Below are 22,765 nucleotides of genomic sequence, written 5' to 3' on the forward strand. Positions count from 1 at the left end.
ACAAGTGATGGATAATGCAGTTACTCACCACCTGCTGACCGACGCCCAGTTAGTTCCCGAGCAGCGATCCCTCCCCACCCAACTCCCCCTAGTTTATGTACTGGGCATGACATCACATGGTACGGAATAGCCCTTTGGCCAGTTTGGGTCAGCTGCCCTGGCTGTGTCCCCTCCCAACTTTTTGTGCCCCTCCAGCCTTCTTGCTGGCTGGGCATGAGAAGCTGAAAAATCCTTGACTTAGTCTAAACACTACTTAGCAACAACTGAAAACATCAGTGTGTTATCAACATTCTTCTCATCCTGAATCCAAAACAACACTATACCAGCTATTAGGAAGAAAATTAACTCTATCCCAGCCAAAACCAGGACACTTAGTTACAGAAAAGTGACTAGAATTTTGTACAAGACGCTGCACAGATTGTACCTTATTCTTTTTGACAGGCCGGGTGACTTTACTCAAAATTACCACTGTGTCTTTTTTAAGGTATTTGGTGTCAAGATAGGACATTTAAGGTCATTAAAGGTCACTGACATTTAAGGTCAGTTTTTCAGTTATATCTAGTGAATTCTTTAAATAAGAACATGCTGATTCTTAAGAATTCTGGATTTATTAGGAGAGATTTTAGACATCTTTAAAAAAAAAAAATATATATATATAAATTCTGTAGTCATGGAAGATACCTGCTTCCATGATTTTGCTTTCTTTGTTAGGGAAATAATTTTTGCCAGTTTTGTGGTAAAACCAAAACCAGAGTGGGTCACCTTTGGCATGAACTGTATTCCTCCCTCCTTCTTCATGAAGGTTAGCTTTCCCATAATCTTTATAAAAATGCTTACACTGATGGGCTTTTCTGAGAAATGGAGGTTAGTTTATTTGTGATTTAATTGTCTAAGATGTGTCATTTTAAGTAACTATGTCAAAATGTCACTAAACTAAATACTGTTGGTCATGATGGATTGTACCCCATGACACCAGTATTTCTAGTCTACAGAATTAACTGCTATGGAAACCTACTCAATTACAGGTTTTATGATTCGCTGTACGTAAGATATGAAAGAGGTATATAACATTTTTTTCCAATTTCAGCCCCTCCTAATATGCTCTTACTGCTTGGGGTCCAGCCTGTTCTAGTCTTGAGATGTCATAGCCACCAAGAAACCTTGCTGAAACATGGAGTTCACCAAGTTTTGAGAGTGGGGGTGGGACAGGTAAGTGGTGTTTCTTACTTTATATGACGCTCTTTTGCAATTTAAAAAATATATACTAATGTTCACACTGGAGGCCACCAGTTCTTTCCCTTTGTATTATTAACTAGTTCTTAAAAAACAAAAACTTGCAAAACTGCGCCATAGAGTGAGCAAACACTGTTTCCTTCCGTTCTCTCCCCCCTTTCTCATTGGCGTGTTCTTTTTACCAGCAAGATCCTGCGGTGTTTTTATCTTCCAGAATACAGAATATTGTTAGGATTACTTTTGAGTATGTGCATTTAGACTTCAGAGTCTTTTATTTTCAGGAAAGTGGAGAGTGGAAGGGGAAAATTGGACATATGGTAAAATAATTTATGTGCCTAGTAGAGCAGTGATCACATGGCATTACTGTACTGATAAATCAGCTTTTTTAAATACAGATACCATATTACTGATAGTCCCTATCTCCCTTTTCAATAACTAAAAAATTGTAGGCATTTAGGTACATCTGTATATTTTATTGTATTTATATATAACAAGCTGTTTTTAATTTTGAAAGTGGTTTTACAGATAGGTACTTAATCTTAACAGAACCCAGTGGATGTAAATGTAATTATCTGTAGTAGTTTTAGAGGAAGAATTGTGTCAGTTCATATTGCTAGTTTTGCCCAAATGTATTAGGATTGAAATGTCTCCTGCCAGTCTGCTGTTTTGCAGTAGTTGGCTCAGGAATAACTCTGGAGATTTCCTTTCAGCAAAATTTACCTTGCAATAAAGTGTAAAAGAATGCCACTTTCTGGGGAAAATGACTTGGTGAAAGAAGTTTGCAAGTGGTGCATGCTAATGATTTCTGAGATTAACTTGTTCATTGCAGAAAATTATTTCCAATGCGTACAGAAACTCCAAATGTAATTAGGTGGATCCCGCTGCTGTTTCAGTGTGTTGTCTCAAGTGGAAATACCTTATTGATAGCGAATGAGGGCATGTGTGGGAAGGCAGTCTGAGATAAAGGAGATTGAAACATTTTAAGCTATGAAATATTCTGGTGTGGTAGCAGGAAGGAATGTATGTTTGAAGCTGTAATTCTCTTGTTTGCTGGTAACATTTTATGAAACTTTTACTTTCTGGGCTGAAATATTATTTCTGCCTGAAATGAATATGGAGGTGGAAAATAAGATGGAAAGTATACTCTTTTTCCAACTTAGATGTCATTGAGTTTCTTGGGTGTTTTTTTGAGAAAGGGATGTCTTTTGTCATTTATCTGTAATCACAGACATAAAGTATCTGACAACTGAAAGCTAATTATATTTAAGAGAGGCCTGCTTTTGAAGAATGCTTTTTTAAGTGGCTTTTAGGAGGAGGAGGAGGACTGCTTTGAACGTTGAATCACAAATGTAAATAGTGTCCTTTTTTTGTGATCCTACTTTGTCTGTGGGTTTTCTTGTTTTTAAAGTTATAAATGATTGAGTGAGTAGATGGCCTGGCTTAATTTTATCTTTGTGAACTTTGAAAGGTATTAAATTCTAGGAGCCTCTACATAGATCTTGCAAAAGCATAAATGAATATACTTGTTGTTTGGTATATTCATAGTTTAAGTATTGCACATTTAATAATTTCTGTGCATGGGGAAAATAGCTAGATTCTACAATTACCCTGTAAACTACCATTTGCAGTTTTGTTTTCTTGGAAAACAGTTGTGACCTTCACAGCTTCTAAGATACATCCAAATGGGTTTTTGTCTGCATGAAGAGGCCAGATATTGCAAAGAATTATGCATTTGCACTGTGTTCACTTCACAGACATATTTTGGGGGATTTTTGCAAGTTGGAAAAAAAAACGGAAAACATTTAAGCTTGTGTAATTCTAGCATTCGATGCTGGTGCTTTGTGACTTCTAAAATATGTGAACTCTGCTCAGACTGTGCATGTCTATACATTCTGGTAGTGTTGTTCAGGAATGTATCTTTAGATACACTGCTCTTGTCAGTAATTTTACAGTTTGAGAGAGAATCTTGTATTTGGAATGTTCATTGTAATTACAGTTTTTCTATAAATGTGAGAGGGTTGGGGTTTTTCCCATGAATAACAACCTGTCTACCTTTCATTAAGCATCTGGAATGAGATAGCACCTAAATGCATTTCAGGGCTAAGACATAACTGTGAAGTTAGTAATCGGTTGGTTTTATTTTCTTGGGATAACTGCCATTTACTGCATATTATCCATGTAAGGGTGGGACGTTTTGAATCACTCGGATCCATCTTAATTCGTCTAATTTTAAATAGATCACGGTTGTTCTGAGACCTAGAGATTTCAGATAATCCTATTAATTTAAAAATATGATGGAATTAATGGAGTTGGGAGAGGACATGGCGTGGAAAATGCTTCAGTATTATATTTAATACAGACTTGTAAAATACTGTATTATATATGTGGAATGTTGAAAAACGGTTACATACTGAATTTCTGCAAATTCTTCCTGAAACATTGTCAGCATTGAAGTCTTCATCACTTCCCAATGTTAGGAAGTCCCCTATACAAGTCCCAAGTGTTTGCAAGCCCAGTAACAGGGTGAGTGGGTTGGCCTCTGCTGCGGCTGGCCACATCTTGAACTGGGCAGGGATGTGGTGGGATCCGATCAGAGAGCTGAGGTGGAGTCCTGCCTGTGCCTTCCTGCCTGCCGTGCTCTGCCATGCAGTGCTGGAGGGGCAGCTTCCCTGGCCACCTCTGTCTCTGGGGCTCTGCTGTGGGTCATAAATGAGACCCACGTATTGCCAGCAGGGCAGGGTCTCCTCTCCTTCCACATTTTGACTTTAAAAAAAAAAAAGATACTTTGGCTAATATTGTTTACCTTTTTTATGCAGAAGCACGCTAATCATGGCTCTGACATATTTAAATGCTGAGATTTCCTTTTTTTTTTTCCCAAAGATCATTCTGAGAAATTTCTATGGTATCAACTTGAACTTACTGTCAGGTATTACAAAGGAGGTGAAAAGTTTATTTCACAGTGAGAATGGAAATAGGGATTATGCTTTCCAGCTGGGGATAAGCATGCATCTTCTCAATAGTTTTGATAGATGAGATTAGTTTTACGTCTTGATCAAAATAGCAAAAAGATAGATGAAAGCAAACTACTTAGCCTTTTCTTAAATGCACTGGTAAATGCATGGAGAATAACGTGCATGTTCTTCAAAAGAATTGGTTTTTATGTTCTATTTTTTGGTTTTGTGTTGTATTTTTTTATTTCAGTAAACAAGTATGTCAGTATCTCTACTGTGGGTTAATTATGTTACCTGCAATGTCTAATGAGTTAAATATTAGAACAGAAAACTTACCAAGCCATGTAACGGCTGGATAGCAGGTAGTCAAACATCTTTGTATTCTTTCATCACAGCTTAAGTTATATTTCTTGAAATCAAAGACCTTAATAGTTGTTTTGAACACGTTTGACTGTTGAAAACTGAAAGTCAAACTTTACATTTCCAGTGCTTGGTCCTCCAGAGTGAATTTCAGTAAACTTCAAATGAAGTGTCTCCTATCTCTTTTTGTTTTGATTTTGAAGCAGTCACAGAAATAGCAGCTGAAATTGTGTCCAGAAATCATTCTTCTTCATTATCAGTAGGCTCTTGGGTCAGGTTAGAAGCACAGCACAGCATCAAACAAGAGGAAACGTGGTATATCCTAAATACAGGGTTTACCTTATAGTGTGGTGAAATGCCTTGTAGGGTAGTAGCTCATGCCAACCTATTCTGGGTTTATCTATGTTGTGCAGTACCACATAGAGATCCTCAATTGGGTTGTGACAGTGTTATAGCTGCATTAGCACGGTGTGCTATTGGAACCGAGGTACACATTTTCTCAGGAAGGCTGCAGGGTGAGCCTGGATGAGGTACCTAGATAATGTGCGGTATAAGAAAGTTTATGTGGATGTATCTGAAGTACTTTCATGGTTCTGCTTTATGCTGTGTAAACAAAAGCAAGGCAGCTTGGGTTTCTAGCACTGTGGTTTTGGAATGGAGGGATATTCCATGTGGTGTTACTGACTTCACGAGAAATAACACTCTGCTAGCTTTTTGAAAAAATCTATTCATATCTGATGTGCAGGTATCTTTTTCAAGCAAGTGCTGTCTTATTACTGTATATATTGGGGAAAGGACAGGGGAAGGTTTACTTCTGTTTTAATAATCTTCTACTTTTTAGGACTGTAAAGGTTATGGGAAGCTAAGAATTGCTGCTTCTTTCAGTCTAAATACACATTTGTAATATGTTGGCTGTTTGTAGTTTTGCTAAGGTACAGCAGCATGAAAAATAACAGAACAGTTTTTGATTGCTGCCACCAGAATGCCCAATAAATGCTGAACGTAATAGGAACAGTTATTTTGATTTGGTTTCTAGAATTCACCCTTTTCACAACATGGGGGGAAAGAATCTCCCCCTCATTCCTGCTGTTAGGCAGCTCTCACTTCGTTGTGTCCTTGCGTTAGTTCTGCTGCAAAGATCTGATAGCATTCCAAAGATGTATGCATGTTTATAAATATATGTAAACAGTTGAAGCAAGGGTATTGTAGTGTGGTTTAGGGGGGCGGGCATGTGACAAGGAGGAAGGAAGTTAGAGAAGTCACAGAAAAAATGATGAGAATGGCAGTAAAAATAGAAAAAGGACAGCCAAAAGGCAATACAAGATACATCATAACTGAGAATGAAGTGTTGGGGGTGGACTGGTGTTGAACATGATAAAAGCTCAAAAACAAGATTCACATTAATTTGTTTGAAAATTGAATTAGAAAGTTGATACTGGTATGATTAACTACAGTACAGAAGCGTATGTTCTCTTAATTGCAGGAGGCATGGTTTAGAAGAACTTTATATTATATTTGGATGCCTTTTGATATTGTCAGATAAACAAATGGTATTGTTTTGCCATTGTAGGAAGATGAAAAATTTCTGACAGACTTATTTGCACAACTAACAGATGAAGCCACAGATGAGGAGAAAAGACAGGAATTGGTAAGAAATCTGTAAAATATACATGAAAGGGACAGTTACTACAAAGTGATACGTGCATCTTTTTTTTAATTACGAACTAGTATATTATTCCTGTTTTTCAGGTAAATTTTCTGAAAGAGTTTTGTGCATTCTCTCAAACACTGCAACCTCAAAACAGAGATGCATTTTTCAAAACCTTGTCAAATATGGGCATACTGCCAGCACTAGAAGTTATATTGGTAAGTCAGTTCGATTTTATTTGTGATAACAATTTTGTTTATCTCCAGAGAGGTTTTTTTAAAAAGGTAAGCATGCCAGACTTCAGTCACATGGTTTTCTGAAGTGTTTGCTTCATTTGTCTTGTCTTGGTTTGAGATTCAGAACATTTAAAATATTTTTGTAAAACTTTAAAAGCAGTTACAATATGACATTGGTAAGCACCCTGGCATTCTTACATTTTTGTTTCCTCATTTGCTTTCCTATCTTTACATGCTTCTTGGTGTACAATTAAGTAAGAAAATAGGGAAATAGACCAAAGGGCAGGGAAACCATAAAATTTATTTTGCCCAATAGATGTCAAATGTACAAAGAAGAGGTTAGAGTCGATTCAGTTTTAGAATACAGTTCTAGTAATAGTTAGGTATGACTCGTAAGTAGGAATTAAAAGCTATACGGTTTCTGTTTTTCATTCCATTTAAGCCTTTTCTCTTAAGAAAACATAAATTATTTTATTTTACTTTTCCAGGGTATGGATGATGCACAAGTACGAAGTGCAGCCACCGATATATTCTCATATTTGGTTGAATACAACCCGTCCATGGTACGAGAGTTTGTCATGCAGGAAGCACAGCAGAACGATGATGTAAGTAGAGGGTCCCCAGAAATGTGTGTATTGTTTTTTGAAATTACTGTTTTATACTTACAACTCTAATGACATGAGCCCTAGTTCTGAAGAAGTATGGCATACAGTCATGATGGTTACAGGATACTCAACTACCACGTTTTTAAAAGTTCTGTTAGCCAGGTAAGACAAATGTTTGCCTGTTTACGTATTCTTGTTCCGTTGTGTGTAAAGTAAAACAGGTTACCGTAAACCACCATTTTTGTTAACATCAGCTGTCGTACAAGCAAAACAAAATGGTTTTGAATAATGACCTCCTTAAAATGCGAAATACAAATTTCAGTCTTGATCTTACCATGTAAATGCGTTTTTAATTTACTTGTAAAAAATCTGTGTTCGGTTTACTATCACACACGTTCAAAGTGGAATTATGGTCCTAAGTGTTTGAGAACACTTTCTGACAGAGGTTTACATTTCCCAGAGATCCTCTGTAGCAGATTAATACAAAATGCTAGCACACAACTAGTATTAAGAAGGGTATCTCAAAGTGGCATTCAGTGGAGAAAAAACATTGTGCTGCCTTTTCCATAGAGGAGATAGTTAATGTTTTTTCTTATATCTGCTAAGAACATGCCAGAGAACATGAAGCTGCTGGTGCTTCTACATCTGTACTGGAATAAAGGGGCAGCCAGGACAAGGAATATCACTGGTGGTTCCAGCCATTTGAATCTGATGACTCTCCTCTTTTATGCGGGACAGTGGTAACCAAGCAACTTTAGTGTAGGGATTCCTAAATGTAAAGATTATTTTCTATTTTTATGTGTTATTCTTGTTTTCTGCAAGTACAAGTTGGGGTTATTTTTAGGTGAAAATAATATTATCAAGTTCAATAGCATTATGAAATTTACTGTTGTATGTTTGTGGAAATAAGACTTTTGGTATGTATTCTAAAGGGGGATCCAAATTAAAACTTCTGTGCTCTGAAAATGCTTCCAGAAATCAGTTGAATTTTGAGACCGTTAAGTATCTGCCTCTGTACTTATTATCTTTTGGAATTTCAGCCTAAATTCTAAATTAGATTGTTAATTTCAGAATCATTTTTAGTTGACGTGAAAGATTCTTCTTCACTGTTTGCCTTTTTGCTGTCGAACCACTGACCAGAATGCGTTTGATAAAGCACCATTTTTAACCAGGCAGTAACCCTTTTAGAGATAATTTCAGATTTGGGGCAAGGGAGTAGCATTAGAATTGATTTTTCCTTTTTTTCCCTCCCCACCTCCTTAGGATATATTACTCATTAACCTCATTATAGAACACATGATTTGTGACACAGATCCAGAACTTGGAGGGGCAGTGCTACTCATGGGTTTGCTTCGTACTTTAGTTGATCCAGAAAATATGCTTGCCACAGCTAATGTAAGTAAATACCTTCAAATGAAATTACAGTTGATTTTTTAGGGTATTTGGTGATATATGTTACATACATAATTTTTTTTTTTTTCATTCTTTAGAAAACAGAAAAGACAGAGTTCTTGGGTTTCTTCTACAAACATTGTATGCATGTTCTGACAGCCCCTCTATTGGCCAATACTACAGAGGACAAGCCTAGCAAAGGTAATGCCACTCTGGATTTTGGGCACATCAAAGCTGTTGAATGTCAATGTTTAAAATAGAATAACTGTCAAAGGATGTTTTCTGTCTGAAAGAGAATCTGAGACTATGATACATAGTTCAAAGTTAAATGTTGATTCATGATTTAGTCATTTGAATAACTTACAAGAATAACGTTCAGCAGAGACCTGATTTAAGAAGTAAACAGCATTTGCTGCAGATTTTGCTTCAGCAAAAATTAAAATATTTGTATAATTTTTACTAACTCATGAGGCTGTTCAGTGACATAGACTTGTAAACATGTGTAAATGTTTTTTAAGGTCAGGGATTACTAGAGAGGATGCAGAGTTGCCCTTGAGAAGGTGTGTATCACAATACTGTGCTGAATTTGAGGGTATTGGTTCTCCGTCAGGCTAAGAAAGCAGAGATCAGTGATGAAGTAACTGTTCTTGCTGGTGACTAGCAGCAGTACTGTTTGTTTATTAATAGTATAACACATCCAAAATGGATGTGAAAGAAGGTACGTAAATGATACATAAATGTTCTCTAAACTTTTTAATTTATTGTAGAGATTTCCAAGGGATTAGTTAAATTAATCTGTTTTATCTCAACTGGTTTCCTGATAGATTGGAAGTGAGATTTTTACTATTTAAAATACTTGCATTCTTTAATGGTCAACAATCTGGCAATATGTTTAAAAAGGTTGCACTACCTTTTACAAAAAGATTAAATCTAACGTGTATTTAATTTATTGTCTACTTAAAAGCAGGATTTGAGTTCATGTTTCGTATAAGCTGATACAATTTTGTCCTAGAGGTATTAAAAGAGCCTGAGATATTTCTTTCATAGTACTTTTGTTAAAAGGCATAATAGATCACATTTTTGGTACAAACTTAGTCAAGGCAGTGCATATAGGGAAATACTTTATGATATGGACATCTGGACATTGTAATGAGATTTGGTTAAATAAGCCTGACTGCTTGTGTTAGTGTTAAGTCCTGTACTCTCTGAACCTTCAAACACTGGTTTAAGACAGACAAACTGTAATTGTTTCTATAGTTTAAGAGGGTTTCCTGCCATATCTGTAGAAATAGAATATACTCAGTCCATAACAAGCTTGTTCAATTTCTATTTTGAAGACTAAGCATACCCTGCAGCATGTTCCCTAAACTATCTGTGGGAATATAAAAGAATTTGGAAATGTTTACCAGACTGCAGTTGGATATTTGAAGTTAGCTTCTGAAGGCAATATCCTAGATATGTCTAATTACTTTGGTTTTGGTTTTGTTACAGATGATTTTCAGACAGCCCAACTCTTGGCATTAATACTGGAATTGCTAACTTTCTGTGTAGAACATCATACTTATCACATAAAAAACTACATCATTAACAAAGATATCCTGCGAAGGGTGCTCGTTCTCATGGCCTCAAAGCACGCTTTCTTGGCATTGTGTAAGTTTGAAAGCTAAAGAATAAACTAGTGTTTTGTGGATGTGAAGTGTTACATATCTTTATTCTGCTGGAAGAAAACTGTTCACAGATCATGACAATTTGTGACTGAATACAGAAATTCTACTGTTATACTCTGTGTTTCTCATGCCAATTTATAGATAAGTCAGCTAATATTAGTAAATAATTTTGCATTTATAGATGTCTTTTTTTCTAAAAAGCAGAAGGATTTTTCTTAATCTCAATGTAGAGCTGAATTGAAAAGATGGTATCTCAATATTGAATGTCCTAAGAGAACTATTTCAAGTTTTTATACTTTTTTAGTAGAAATTATCAGAGGTATTTAATTAGAGATACGGTTATCTGACTGCATTAAACTGCACAGAAGCTCAGTGTGCTGCTGTTCAAACTCTGGCAGTTTCTTAACCATGCTCAGCACGGTAATAGCAAAGCAGTGTGACTTAATTCTGGAGGCAAGTAAGAGATTTTTTTCCATGATTCCATTGTGCACGTAGAGTAAATCAAAGCCTAAAGTTGACTGAGCAGTACCATACAATAAGAAGTGCCTTTCAAATTTGTAACTGAATCCCCCGAGTTTGGTTTTAGAACCCTTGAATAATCTTTTTTCATGTACACCCAGCTGCTAACCAAAATGTGCTGCCTTATAGCAAGATGAGACTGTCTGTTTATGCATGGACTTTCACATACTTGTGTATGCTTCAGAGTTTCAGAAATAGCATTAAACTGGATGTAAATTAAGTCTTTGCTTTACTGTGTGTGTGAAGAAAATGTCATTTACCAATTTTAAAATGAGATAGTTTGCATCCTAATCAAATAAGACTTAATTAAATGTAATCAAACTTACATTTGAATAATAGGAATGATAAGCAAATTTCCCAGTTCTTCTATGGAGAAAATATTTTATCTTTATCATAAGCCATTTAAAAAATTGAAAATACACCTTTATGTTAGTAGTAATATAGTTAAACAGTAGTATATTATTTCTTCAGTGAACAGAGGTGGTTTCACTTGTACAATTATGATGGAGGATTTCTTTATGATAAAATAGTTAAGTAATCTTCAGCAGTATAGTCAAGACTGTTGAAAAGCAGAGAATAGCTGAATGTATTACCTGGTTCTAATAATACAATGCTGTATGAGAACTGAGGTTGCAAATTGCCCTAACTAGTGCTGAGTAATTTCTGGATTTTTTTCTTTTAAATTTAAAAATTTAAAAATTCTTTTGACAACACTTCTGTTTCAGGTGCCCTTCGTTTCAAGAGAAAGATAATTGGGCTGAAGGATGAATTCTACAACCGTTACATAATGAAAAGTTTTTTGTTTGAACCTGTGGTCAAAGCATTTCTAAATAATGGTTCCCGTTATAATCTGATGAACTCTGCCATAATAGAGATGTTTGAATTTATCAGAGTGGTGAGTGCTGTTACATGCTGAAGATAATTATTGTTTAATTTTGTAGTTGAAGACAACTTTTCTTTTTGCTTGTACCCTAAATTATGCTATCATAATGGGACAGTATGATACTGTATTTAAATGAACTTTTTTTTATATCACTGTTACATATTTGTACATGTTCTTTCTTACGTTCAAACAGCACCTTGACTTGAAAATTAAATTCACTTGATAGTGTATTCACAGTACCCAGATTTGCAAAGGCAGCACTAATCAAGTTTCATCATGCAGATTGGATGGGCCTGTTATGACAGGAATGTAATTTGAAACTACTGCTACAAAAACATCAAATTTAGCTGTGCTCTGTAATGTCAGTTCAACAGAATATGGAAACATATAGAAGAGATACCAGTCTTTTTTCATTATATTAATGGAGTGCTACAAATTCCTTCTGTGGGGAGTCTCTTAAAATATTCATGCCAGTTTGGCTGTCTGCACAGTACTGTTTCCTCACTGTTGTTTGCATCCAGATTCTGACAAGATGCTGTACAGACTGTAAATGTGGTAAGTCGGGCCAAGCTAGGGTGCAGACAGTCGTGGAGGAGTGAGTGAGTGATGAAAAAAGGAGGCTTTGTCACCTCTGGAAATCTTCTGTGCTGATGACCTCTTTCCTCTTTGAGTTGGGACTTAAGGTAATTGAAGACTGAGATGACATGATCATCAGGAAGAGTTGATTTTAGAATGGTTTTGAAGCTATGAAAAAAGTTAATCCATATAGGTGGCCCCGACTTCGGCGCTGTGGTCTTTCATTACTCTGCGAGATTGGGTGCTGATTCTGCAGTTCATGCTATGGAGAAATAAATAATCTTTTATTTTCTCATACTCCTTTTCACATGGATACTCAGGTTGTATTTCCAGAATACTTCTTGTTATCTGCCAATAATTTTTGTCAGTTTTTTTTAATCCAGGTTTCTTTTTAAAGACAGCAAATTTTAAAAAAAAGCATGCTTTTGTTGTTACTGATGCATTACCATTCATAAGAGGTGACCTTTGAGCACGTAACCAAGAAGAGAAATAATTAGTTTATTAAGATTTTTGTTGCTTTGCTTGTCCTTAGTAGATGGTAATTCAGGTGTTTATTCTGCAGTGTATTCCAGGGGCAGTGCAGTGCTAAGAAAGACAAACAATGCACAGGAGCAATTTTCTTGGTGCACTACGCAGACCTGTGCTAGTCGCAGCTGTCTAGAGTGGCTTTGGGCAGCCACAGCACTAAACTGAAATAGCAGAACAGTTGGGAGTCTTTTGTAAAGGATCTTGACCAACACTGTATGGCCACAAACAAAAAACTTGATGTCAGTTTCTGATGAAAAATACCTTCCTTGTTCTCATCCTACACAAATGCATTGAATAATTATTTTTACATACTTAATTTATTTGCAGCGAGGAAAGAAACAATATGAATGCTAAGTCTGTATCTCATAAACATATTTTTTAATTGACTGATGACAACAGGTATCAGTTAGTCTATCAATATAAAAATATTTATAAGTTACAGTGGGGAAGACCTTTTAGAATTGGTTTTGGTATAATTTTCTATCAGGGTTTTAGGTTCTGTTCATGTGTTTTGAAGGAGATATTGCTAGAAAATTGCTGCTATTATGCCTGTTTCGCTAATCAAATATTTGAAGCTCTTGATTTTTAACTACACTTGTATGCATAATACTCATATTTGCATAAGCTTATTAATATGATGCTTCCTGTGGAATGTTTAAAAATAATCTCTCATTTCGGTTACTTTTTACATTGTATTAAATAAATGCATTTGAATGAAAATAAGTTACTTTATCTTTGTTTGTTCTTATAGGAAGATATAAAATCGTTGACAGCTCATGTAATTGAAAATTACTGGAAGGCACTGGAAGATGTAGATTATGTGCAGACTTTCAAAGGACTGAAACTACGATTTGAGCAACAAAGGGAAAGACAAGATAATCCAAAACTTGACAGGTAAAATGCACTAAATGCTCTTATTAGTATATTATTGCTTTAATTCTGTTTTGGGAATATTGGTGGCTTGTTCTGTGATAGTGGGAAATGTAAATCATTTAGACCCCTCTTGCATCTCAGGCATTGTTGAATTTACTTGATTAAAAGTGTGATTTCCAGATGTGTTACTTCAAACTCTTGATCAGCTTTCAGCTAACATTAGTTGCTGGACCCCCAGTAATAAATGCTAAGTTGTCATATCCTAAATTTATGTACACTACTGTAATGAGACTGGAAGCCTGTCAAGTATCTGAAGTTCATTAGCTTAAATAACAGATTCCCACTGTTGCATTTGAAAGATTGTTCAGTTGTGAATATAATTCTGTGGATTTTTCCTTCAAAAATTCATGTCAGATTTTCTTTTATTTTAGTTAGTTGTGGGAGTAGATATTTAGATAAGCTCTACCAAAATGACTGAGAAATAGAATGTACAAAGAAGTTTTTAGAGGATGCTTTTTTGTCACTGTTAGATTTGCTGATGGAGTAAAAAACAATCTGATGTAACACTTGAATCACTCCTTCTGTTTGCCAGAGCATAAGTTCCTTTCCTTAGTACACAGTTACCCAAGTTTAAAAGGTTAGGGTGTCTAAAAATAGGAAGCTTAGGACTTTTTACTCCATTTATTTTTGGCAAACGATATTACTTTTGTGTGTAGTTTCATTAAAACAGAATGGACTGCTTGTGTGAATAGATGAGTTACTCTTAAGAGTTGTTAGCAAGACCTGTTCTTGTTCTGTTGTCTTGAATTAGTTTGAAAACACATTAAAAAATCAATCCTGATGAGTCATACTAGGACATCTTAAAATTTCAGACTTCTAAGTTATTTTATTTCCTGCTACAGGATTTCTTAACCAATATTTAAATTTGAGACTTGTACAATTAAAATGAGAGTATAATTGTAGATTTGTTTTAAAATGTTGAAGCACTATCAAGAGTATGTGTGGGATCTGCAGTTTTGAGTACTAATGTTTTACAGGTGAGATGTTACTATTTTGCCTTGTGTCAGCTAAGCTTGGCACTTAAATAGCTGTGAAATTCAAGCTTGTGATTCTTACATTAATGCATGTGCTGGAAAGAACACCCAGCCACTTCCTTCAGTAATTTCCATCCAGTATAGGAAGTAAAACCTAAGTCTTTTCTTGGCTTAAGTCGAGCTAAGTGATTGTGTATAGTTGTGCCACATGAGTTTATCCAGCAGAAAGTTACAGCTTCAAGAGGTTTGTAGCTCAACCAGCTCAGTTTTTACCTTCTTCCTACATCTTATATAGTGGCTGCACAAGCCCTGTCACAGTCCATGTAATTTCTTAAGTGAAAACCCAGAAATAATAAAATGCAAAAATAAAAATAATCTGTTTACACATTTTAGCATAGAATAGTTCAGTAAGGAAGGAGGCCAAAAATTTTGTTGACATGGGCCACAAAAGTATTCAGAAGAGTGCCACGTAAGTAATAGTTTTGCACTATTAGCAGAACTTGAATTTAAATGCAATGTAAAATGATGCAGTATGTATAGATCTAGATGATAGTCTTGGCAAGCAAATTATTCAGAATTAGATTTGTTTTTGAAAGACATTTAGGGTTCTTATTTAATACCTTGTAATTTCCTAATTTTTCCCTGCTGGCTTTTTCCTGCAGTCAGTAATGCAAGACCTTTTCTCTAAATAGAGTAAGCCTAGATTGTATTATTAACATTTTGATTCCAGTAACAGAGACTTCATGAAAAACATTAAATTTCAGACTTACATTGTGGCCAGTAAATTTTGAAGAAGTGCTACAGAAAATTTGTCAAGGGTTTCACGCTTTTGTTGGAAATTGACTGTTAGAATCAACATCTAGCAATGAAAAGAGTGTTTTCAACCTCTCTTCCACTTCTCCCCCTGTTCTTCAGGGTGCATATCGCTGTCCCACTCCTCCAAGGCCATAATACTGGTTCTGCGAGAAAAAAGAAAAGGAAAGTGGAGCTGAGTTATTATTACCAACACTAATAATAGATCAAATGGGGAGGGAGAAGTAGCACTTTGTATCCAAGACTCTGAAGAATGGAAAATACTGATAGTGACCAAAAATTGTAAGAGGTGGCAGAAAGAGACAGCCGTCTTTTTAATGTATCTATTTTAAACTGGAGTCATATTTAAGTTAGATTTTGGGTTGTTTTTTTTTTCTTCTTTAACATATTGGATGCCAAATACTGACGAGTTATAAAGTATTTTCAGAAAAAGTTTATAGCTTCTAAACTCTTTGTTTTACTTTTTACTTACCAGTGCAAACTGTTAAACCAAGCCTGAATGCAACACTTTAGTGACATTTATTAAAATTACTTTTAATAGTGCTGTTTGTAAGCTACAGAATTTTGGACAGATAGAGTAGTCTGAATGTGCCATTAGCAGAGTTGTACTTCATTTGATTCTTCATAAAGAATTTTTTTTAATGATATTTGCATTGAAAATACAAAGATTCACATTGCAGAATGATTTGCTGGTATTTTTACTGCTCTACAATATTTGTAAGCTGTCACTGTAAATGTTGAGTAGAAGTTTTAATATTAATATGAGTTGTTTTTAAATCTTACTGTTCTGCAGCATGCGTTCCATTTTGAGAAACCATAGATACAGAAGGGATGCAAGAACCCTGGAGGATGAGGAGGAAATGTGGTTTAATACTGATGAAGATGATATGGAAGATGGAGAGGCAGTGGTGCCCCCTTCTGACAAAACTAAAAATGATGAAGATATTATGGACCCTATCAGTAAATTCATGGAAAGGAAAAAATGTAAGTGGTAAGAAGAAGAATGCCATATAGCTTATGCAGAAGCTGTAACTTGTATTCTTTAGTCCTACTGCAATGAAGGATTTGCATGTATTTATTCTGAGGTTCTTAGATTTTGGAATTGTGACACCAAGTTGGTGGACTACCCCTTCAGAACAAGTTTTGTTTTCTTTGGAAGCAGAATGATACAAAATATTGGTGTTGATTTCTTAAAACATTTGAATTACAATCTTAGCTGATAGTCAAGTTTTCCTGTGTTTTATTCAGGTTTATAATTCAAAATTTTCGATGTAAATGTTAGGTGACATCATTGGTAGAATAAAAGTGTTCATTCCTGGCCCACGACAATAGCTGGTAGGTGGTATAGTAGTATGAAAAAAAAAAAAAAGTCTATGATGACTCACTTTACCAAGTTGTACATAAAGTATTAAGCCTTTTCCCACATGGTAAAGTGCTTTGTAATTAAATGTTTCCCACAGAATAAAGTGATTTGTAATTAAATGTTGCGCTCGGTAATAGTGGTTTACTTTTGCTTTTTTTTATGTGTGTTTATTTTTCTTCTCTCCAGTAAAAGAGAGTGAAGAAAAGGAAGTTCTTCTGAAAACTAACCTTTCAGGTCGTCAGAGCCCAAGTTTCAAGCTTTCCTTTTCCAGTGGTACAAAGTCTAACCTTACCAGCCAGTCATCTGCAAGTAATCTGCCTGGATCCCCAGGGTCTCCCGGATCCCCAGGGTCCCCTGGGTCTCCAGGATCAGTTTCTAAAAGCACATCTCAGATGGCAGCTATTACAACTAAGGTAATTTTGAATGGACGTAGGTTGACTTCATTGTTACAGACTAGGAATTTGCTTTAGCATCTCTCTCAAGTTTGTGTTAATTCTGACATGTTAAGCAGTAATGGACTGTCTGGTTTGTCTGTATTTTTTCTCTGGCCTTTAGTATTTTTAAGGAGATGTGACATGTATATAAAAAGAAATAAAACTCTTTCAATGCCCAAACTCTTAAAGTATGAAGTATACACATAGCTGCTCTTTGCAGCAGCCTTTACTGTGAAATACAGACAACACTTTTGTTAAATTGCACAGGGATGTTTGGAAGGTAGAAATATAGAAATACTTGGGAAACACTGCCAAATTTTGCCAGACTCCACAATGTCCCACCACCCCTATTGAGCATTTCTACTGTTACCATTTTTAATATTGTTCAGAGTGATACAACTGGCATGCGTGAAAGAAATAAATTGTATTGTGGAGGGGTGGTTGCTGTAAGCAAAAACATAAACAGTTTTTAATATCCTAGCATGACTTTTTACCTTTTGAAATAACATACAGTTTTGGGTTGGAACATATTGAAGTAGAAGAAAGCCCGTTTAAAAGAGTCAGTATAACTTGCAGTGAATATCCAAAATCAGCATTTTAAAATACGTTTTAGGATGCTGTTGGATTTTATCAGATTTTTGCCTAAAAGTATTTAAACCAAGTCAGGGAAATAGAGTGAGTGGTGTTTTCTCAGCACTGGGGGATAGATAAGGTAGTGTTGGTACAACATAGTTCAGATAATGAGAATTTACTTTCATAACATGGGTTTCCATTTCTGAAAGGTCAGGTATGTATCTCAGGTAGCCTTGGAATAACTGAATCATCCTTATTTTTTAATGCCACCATACTGCTTGTTCACCTAACTTCTAGTAAAGGCAAATGGGGTTTTAGGGTTTTTATTTCTTATAGTAGAACATGGCTTAAGAGTTTGTGTTTAGATTACCTTCTGTTGAAAACAGCTGAATGAGAAGAGTTCGGCTGATGGAAGAGCTAAGGGATGTGTCCTCTGAATCCTTCTGTGGAGGAAGGGGGAGCTATTTAATTTATGAAAAAAAATACAGTAGGTAGTCAAGCACTTTTTAAAAAGGATAGAACTGGCTTGGAATTCAGTTCAGTCTATTCTGTATTTCTGCTGGAGGCTTGTTCTCTCCCAGGCAGTGTAATTCCTTGAATCTGAAATGGAGTCTTTGCATATGGAGCATATTGCATACAGTATTGGCTCCAAAGTGTCAAGTCACGGTGGCAAAAGAAGAATGTGCGAGTTAGAGTGAATATGCAGTGCACTGAAAAACCATTCATGGATTTGGGCATAAACCACCTTCTTTCAGTAAAATGGACACTGTTTATAAATGTGCCACAGAAGCAAACTAGAAACAGTGTTGAAATTGGGTTTTTCATTAATTATCTGATCCTATTACTTTATGTGTATTATACTCAGTGTTATGTTGTATGTGACTGTACAGGATACGTGTAATTGTTTATCGAGTTGTATTTTGGTATACAGTTGGCTGAAATTTTCTGGTTTGGATGTCTATCATTAGGCACCTGAATAAGTAATATGATCCTTGAGTAAAGTACCAGTAACTGCCATTGTAGTCAAATGCTGGTTAAGCTTCAGAAATTGCAACGTACTGTAGTTAGAGGAAGTTTTAGAAGTTCATGCCGCTTCTTCATGGGTCCAGAGTTGCCTAATCTTAAAATCTGTGGTTATTTGCAATACAAGGGAGGTTTTAATATTACTAGATAAGCTTTCATTTCCAACTGCCAAGTTGTTTAAATTTTGTAACATGTACACCTCATTCAATTATATTATACAAAAAATTCTTTAAGTTACTACACGTTTAAATTAGCTTTTGTGAAGACAGACTGTTTTCTGAAAGTATTGTGATTCAAAAATTCAAATTGAAGAATATTCTGTATTTGTTTCTGAAGTGCTTCCAGGTTGCTCATTCCTGCAGTCAGCTATGCTCAGTAAAAAAAAAAAAAAAAATTTGCATCTTTACAGATAGAGCTGCAGTGACACTTTGCAAAACTAAGTAGATTTTTGGATTTTCTTAAATTTCAACTGGAAATATTTCTATCCAGTTGGATAGGTAAAACCCCATTTTGGATTTATTAATTTAAACATTTTTCAGACAATATAATTTTCATTCATACTGAAGGATTTATTTTTGTTCTGCTTTGTTTTATTAAAAACTTAACGAATCAGTATGCTTATGGCATTATTCTGTGTAAACATCATTTTCCAATCAATGTGCAAACATTTTCTGAATTATAGTAATTGTGTGTCCTTGTAGGGAGGCCTCGTTGGGCTTGTAGATTATCCTGATGATGATGAAGAGGATGATGAAGATGAAGATAAAGAGGAAACTTTACCTTTGTCAAAGAAAGCAAAGCTTGAGTCATCATAATGGCAACTGCTGAAGAACATTACCAGTTGGGGGAAGGATTTTTTTTCCAAAAACAAAACAAACCCAAGCAAAGCAGCAATCTTTTGTGAATTACTGTGTGACACAGATCAACCTATACAAACGGATTTCTGCCAATCAAGTGCCAATTCAAAGCAGAAGAAGGGGAAATATTTCGTTTAGGGGAAAGACTTACGCCTTTGAGCTCTCCAGCTTGGACCACATATTGCCCTTTTCTCAGGGAAGGAAATGGAAAACAAAACAAAAAAAAAAAAAGCCAACAGGGCAGGAGTTTTGTTAGTGGAACTCTGGATTGGCTGGTCAGTTGCTACAATCGGAATATGCTTTCTTGGACCATGTATGAGACTTCTGAAGAAAAGGCGGTTTTTGCCATAATTCTTCACTAGTTAAGAATGCCAGCAGTTTCTTTGTATAAAAGAGACCTGCCTTTGAAATCGTACATTCTGAACATTTTAGTCAAGCTACAACAGGTTTTAAAAACCTCTACGGGGGAGGGCTGAATATAAAGTTTCCTCTTTTTTTTTAAATCTTTTCCCTTTGCCCTTTAAACTGCAGAATTTTTTTTTTGGAGGTGGGGGATTTGTTTGTCCCTTCTTGATTAAAGATTGAGTGGAATTCTAGATGTGGTCACTTTTGTGTCATAATTTTTTTTTTTGCCCCCCTGAGTGTATGCTTAGTTGTTGAGTATATATTTGGGACCATTAAAATTTTTTGATGTAATATAATCTCACTGTTGTGCTGGTACCTGTTTCACCCTGTGTAATTTTGTTCTGCATCACAGTTCTTAATATGTTTAGGATTTTATGGAAGATGGTATAGTTTTTATTGGAAAAAAAAATAATCTTACCACAATGTGCATAGAAGCAATACTATTTTGTGACTAAATATTTTATATTAAATTTTACATCAGCAGCTGTCGAGAAAAAAATCAGGGAAATAGGATGGAATAAAAAAAATTAAACCTATAAATATGAAATTAGTATTCCAAAGAGACTTTGAAATTTCGTAACTCAGAACAATGATGGTAGACTAACTCATCAAAATGCAAGATGGATCATTTAGGAATACCAATATATTGACTCATTTGACTTAAAAAATAAAAAAGAAATAATTAAAGCTGAAGGAAAATGGCATTAGTGGTATTTTTTTAAAACCTCTGATTCCCTTTGGAATACCAGTTTTAGTGAATCAAAGATGGTTGTAGAATAAACTCTTTACAAGGATACCATCTTTTGAAATTTATTCTAATACTTAAACAGCAATTAAACTTTGGGTCTAACTCAGTGACTATATTCTTTCCACTTTTTCCAAAAATCTAAATAATATTAGTTTTTAATTTGAAACTAAATGTTATATCCTGCTTCCTTACTGCTTTTACAGAAGATGGCCTTGATTGCACAGTAGTGCTTCCTGTGAAGGGGAGTTTATTCAGTTCCTTTGCAAACAAGGGACCCTTTCTTATGTACATTTTCAAGAGTTGATTTCCTTTTGGACGTTCAAAGCACCAATGTTGAAACAATCGTGATGTTACACATTAAGGTATCACATACAAATAAGAAATGAAAATCTGAGGCTGGATCATACGTGATCACACCCAACTGTAGATTAGCACTTTGTTTCTGAAAATGGTGCATTGCATGGCAGACTCTATGCTAACTACAAAAGTCAAAGCTTTTGCGCTTCGACTTTATTCATACGTATTAGTAATTTCAGATTTAAATAAGAGTGTGCATTAGGGAAAAATAATTAGCCATCTTTTCCTCAAAAAGTTCATTTGAAATCACTTTCCAAGGGTGAGTTTTTACAACGTGTTTGAAATGTCTGTAACAGGGCACTTCTCAGCAATAAATTTTACAGAGAGGGTAAGAGTTGAGCACTTGGATCACTACAAGATTAGATAACAACCTTCTGCTGCAGTATGAGAGTCCCCATGCCTTCTCAACGACCTGTCTGAAACCTGATTTTTGCAACTTTGGTGTCAGAGCAGACATCATGACAAGGAAATCTGTAATTTTGCAGGTTTTCTTAATTAGCCTGAATTTAAATCCTTCCCAATCTGTCAAACTTCCCTTGAGTATAAAGCTCTCAAAATTTATCCATATAGTCGTCTTCATGTTCTCCAGGCTATATCTCAGGAAGTCATTCTGAGTTGGTCAAAGGAACATTTTTTGTTAATTTTTTTTGTTCCTTCAGCTATTGAGTGCTTGGTCCGTGATGTTTGATGCTGCAGTCTTCTAAACTTTCAGATACTTTCATAATACTTGTAGGAATCTTGGATTTTGGACTTTCAGTACTTGAAGCATTACATTTAACAGAATACTATCCTTAAGTTACTGGTTTCAATCAAAATAATAACTGAAGTAGGAATATTTTTGAACTTTCTGTATTTTTATGAAGCTCTAAAGGACTGGTAAAATACTAGCTGTACATCTTTTAATGCTGTCTAACTTGTAGTTAGATGGTTAGTTGTCTTCCCAGTTATCTAATGCTTGTGGCCTGACAGGAGACGTCTACGCTTAGATGATATATTCATGGAAGTTGGAAGTAATCGGGAAGTTGGTGAGTTGGGGACAGTGGTAGGTATGCTCTTGCCCAGTGAGTTTCACTTTTGTATTCATGGAAATCTTGACATATATTTCAGGGAAAAAAGGAACTAGTGGGATTTTGAGAAGTGATGGATATAAAAAAAAGCGGGTATGAGTTAAGAGATGGAAAAAATTATGTTATGAAACAGTGTTCCTTTCTAGATCTTTCTCTGGGCTGATGTTTTTTTTTTCTTTTTGTATCATACAGGCAAGATACAATGTGCTTGAATCATCAGTACAGGCCCCTACATTCCTTCAGTGGTTGCCAGACTTGATGCTGGTTACTCTGATTTACTCTTCCCAGCTTTGAGCCTAGGTTCACTGGGGATGCCTGTCGGAAGTCTATAGGGTACCTGGTCCGCCAAGGAAGCACATCCTTACACTACTGAAAGTAATTCCAGGTAATCTGGAATATTTCCAGATTTTCTTCCACTGTACGCAGAGGGCAGCTGCGTTCAGGTAACAGTGCACGTCACTGAAAAACATCTATGTCATGAGGGCAGAAGGATCTGAATACTGTTGTATCTAGCTAGCAATAAGTTGCCTCTAAAATGTACCTGTCTGTAATATACCTACTTGGTTAACAAGATCAGACTATTCATCCATCTCTCATAGCCCACTCAGGTGAGATGTCAC

At 35.5% G+C, this 22,765-nt stretch overlaps 1 protein-coding gene across 6 annotated transcripts in view; it reads left to right on the forward strand.

Moving 5' to 3' along the window:
* PPP4R3A (protein phosphatase 4 regulatory subunit 3A) overlaps positions 1–20,269 on the forward strand; it is a 46,027-nt gene extending 25,758 nt beyond the window's left edge. For 5 of the 6 annotated variants that reach the window (XM_030041160.2, XM_030041166.2, XM_041128863.1 and 2 more), the window contains 11 exons: positions 6,115–6,192; positions 6,294–6,410; positions 6,917–7,033; positions 8,297–8,428; positions 8,524–8,626; positions 9,917–10,075; positions 11,337–11,506; positions 13,350–13,492; positions 16,112–16,302; positions 16,868–17,094; positions 19,413–20,269. In XM_030041160.2, the coding sequence (XP_029897020.1) occupies positions 6,115–6,192; positions 6,294–6,410; positions 6,917–7,033; positions 8,297–8,428; positions 8,524–8,626; positions 9,917–10,075; positions 11,337–11,506; positions 13,350–13,492; positions 16,112–16,302; positions 16,868–17,094; positions 19,413–19,526 (1,551 nt within the window). In that variant the 3' untranslated portion in view covers positions 19,527–20,269. The remainder of the gene's footprint in view (positions 1–6,114; positions 6,193–6,293; positions 6,411–6,916; positions 7,034–8,296; positions 8,429–8,523; positions 8,627–9,916; positions 10,076–11,336; positions 11,507–13,349; positions 13,493–16,111; positions 16,303–16,867; positions 17,095–19,412) is intronic. The other variant, XM_041128860.1, reaches the window with a different exon arrangement.
* The last annotated feature ends 2,496 nt before the right edge of the window (positions 20,270–22,765 follow it).

The sequence above is a fragment of the Aquila chrysaetos genome, chromosome 2 (assembly GCF_900496995.4).
Source record: "Aquila chrysaetos chrysaetos chromosome 2, bAquChr1.4, whole genome shotgun sequence".
In the NCBI taxonomy this organism is placed as follows: domain Eukaryota; kingdom Metazoa; phylum Chordata; class Aves; order Accipitriformes; family Accipitridae; genus Aquila; species Aquila chrysaetos.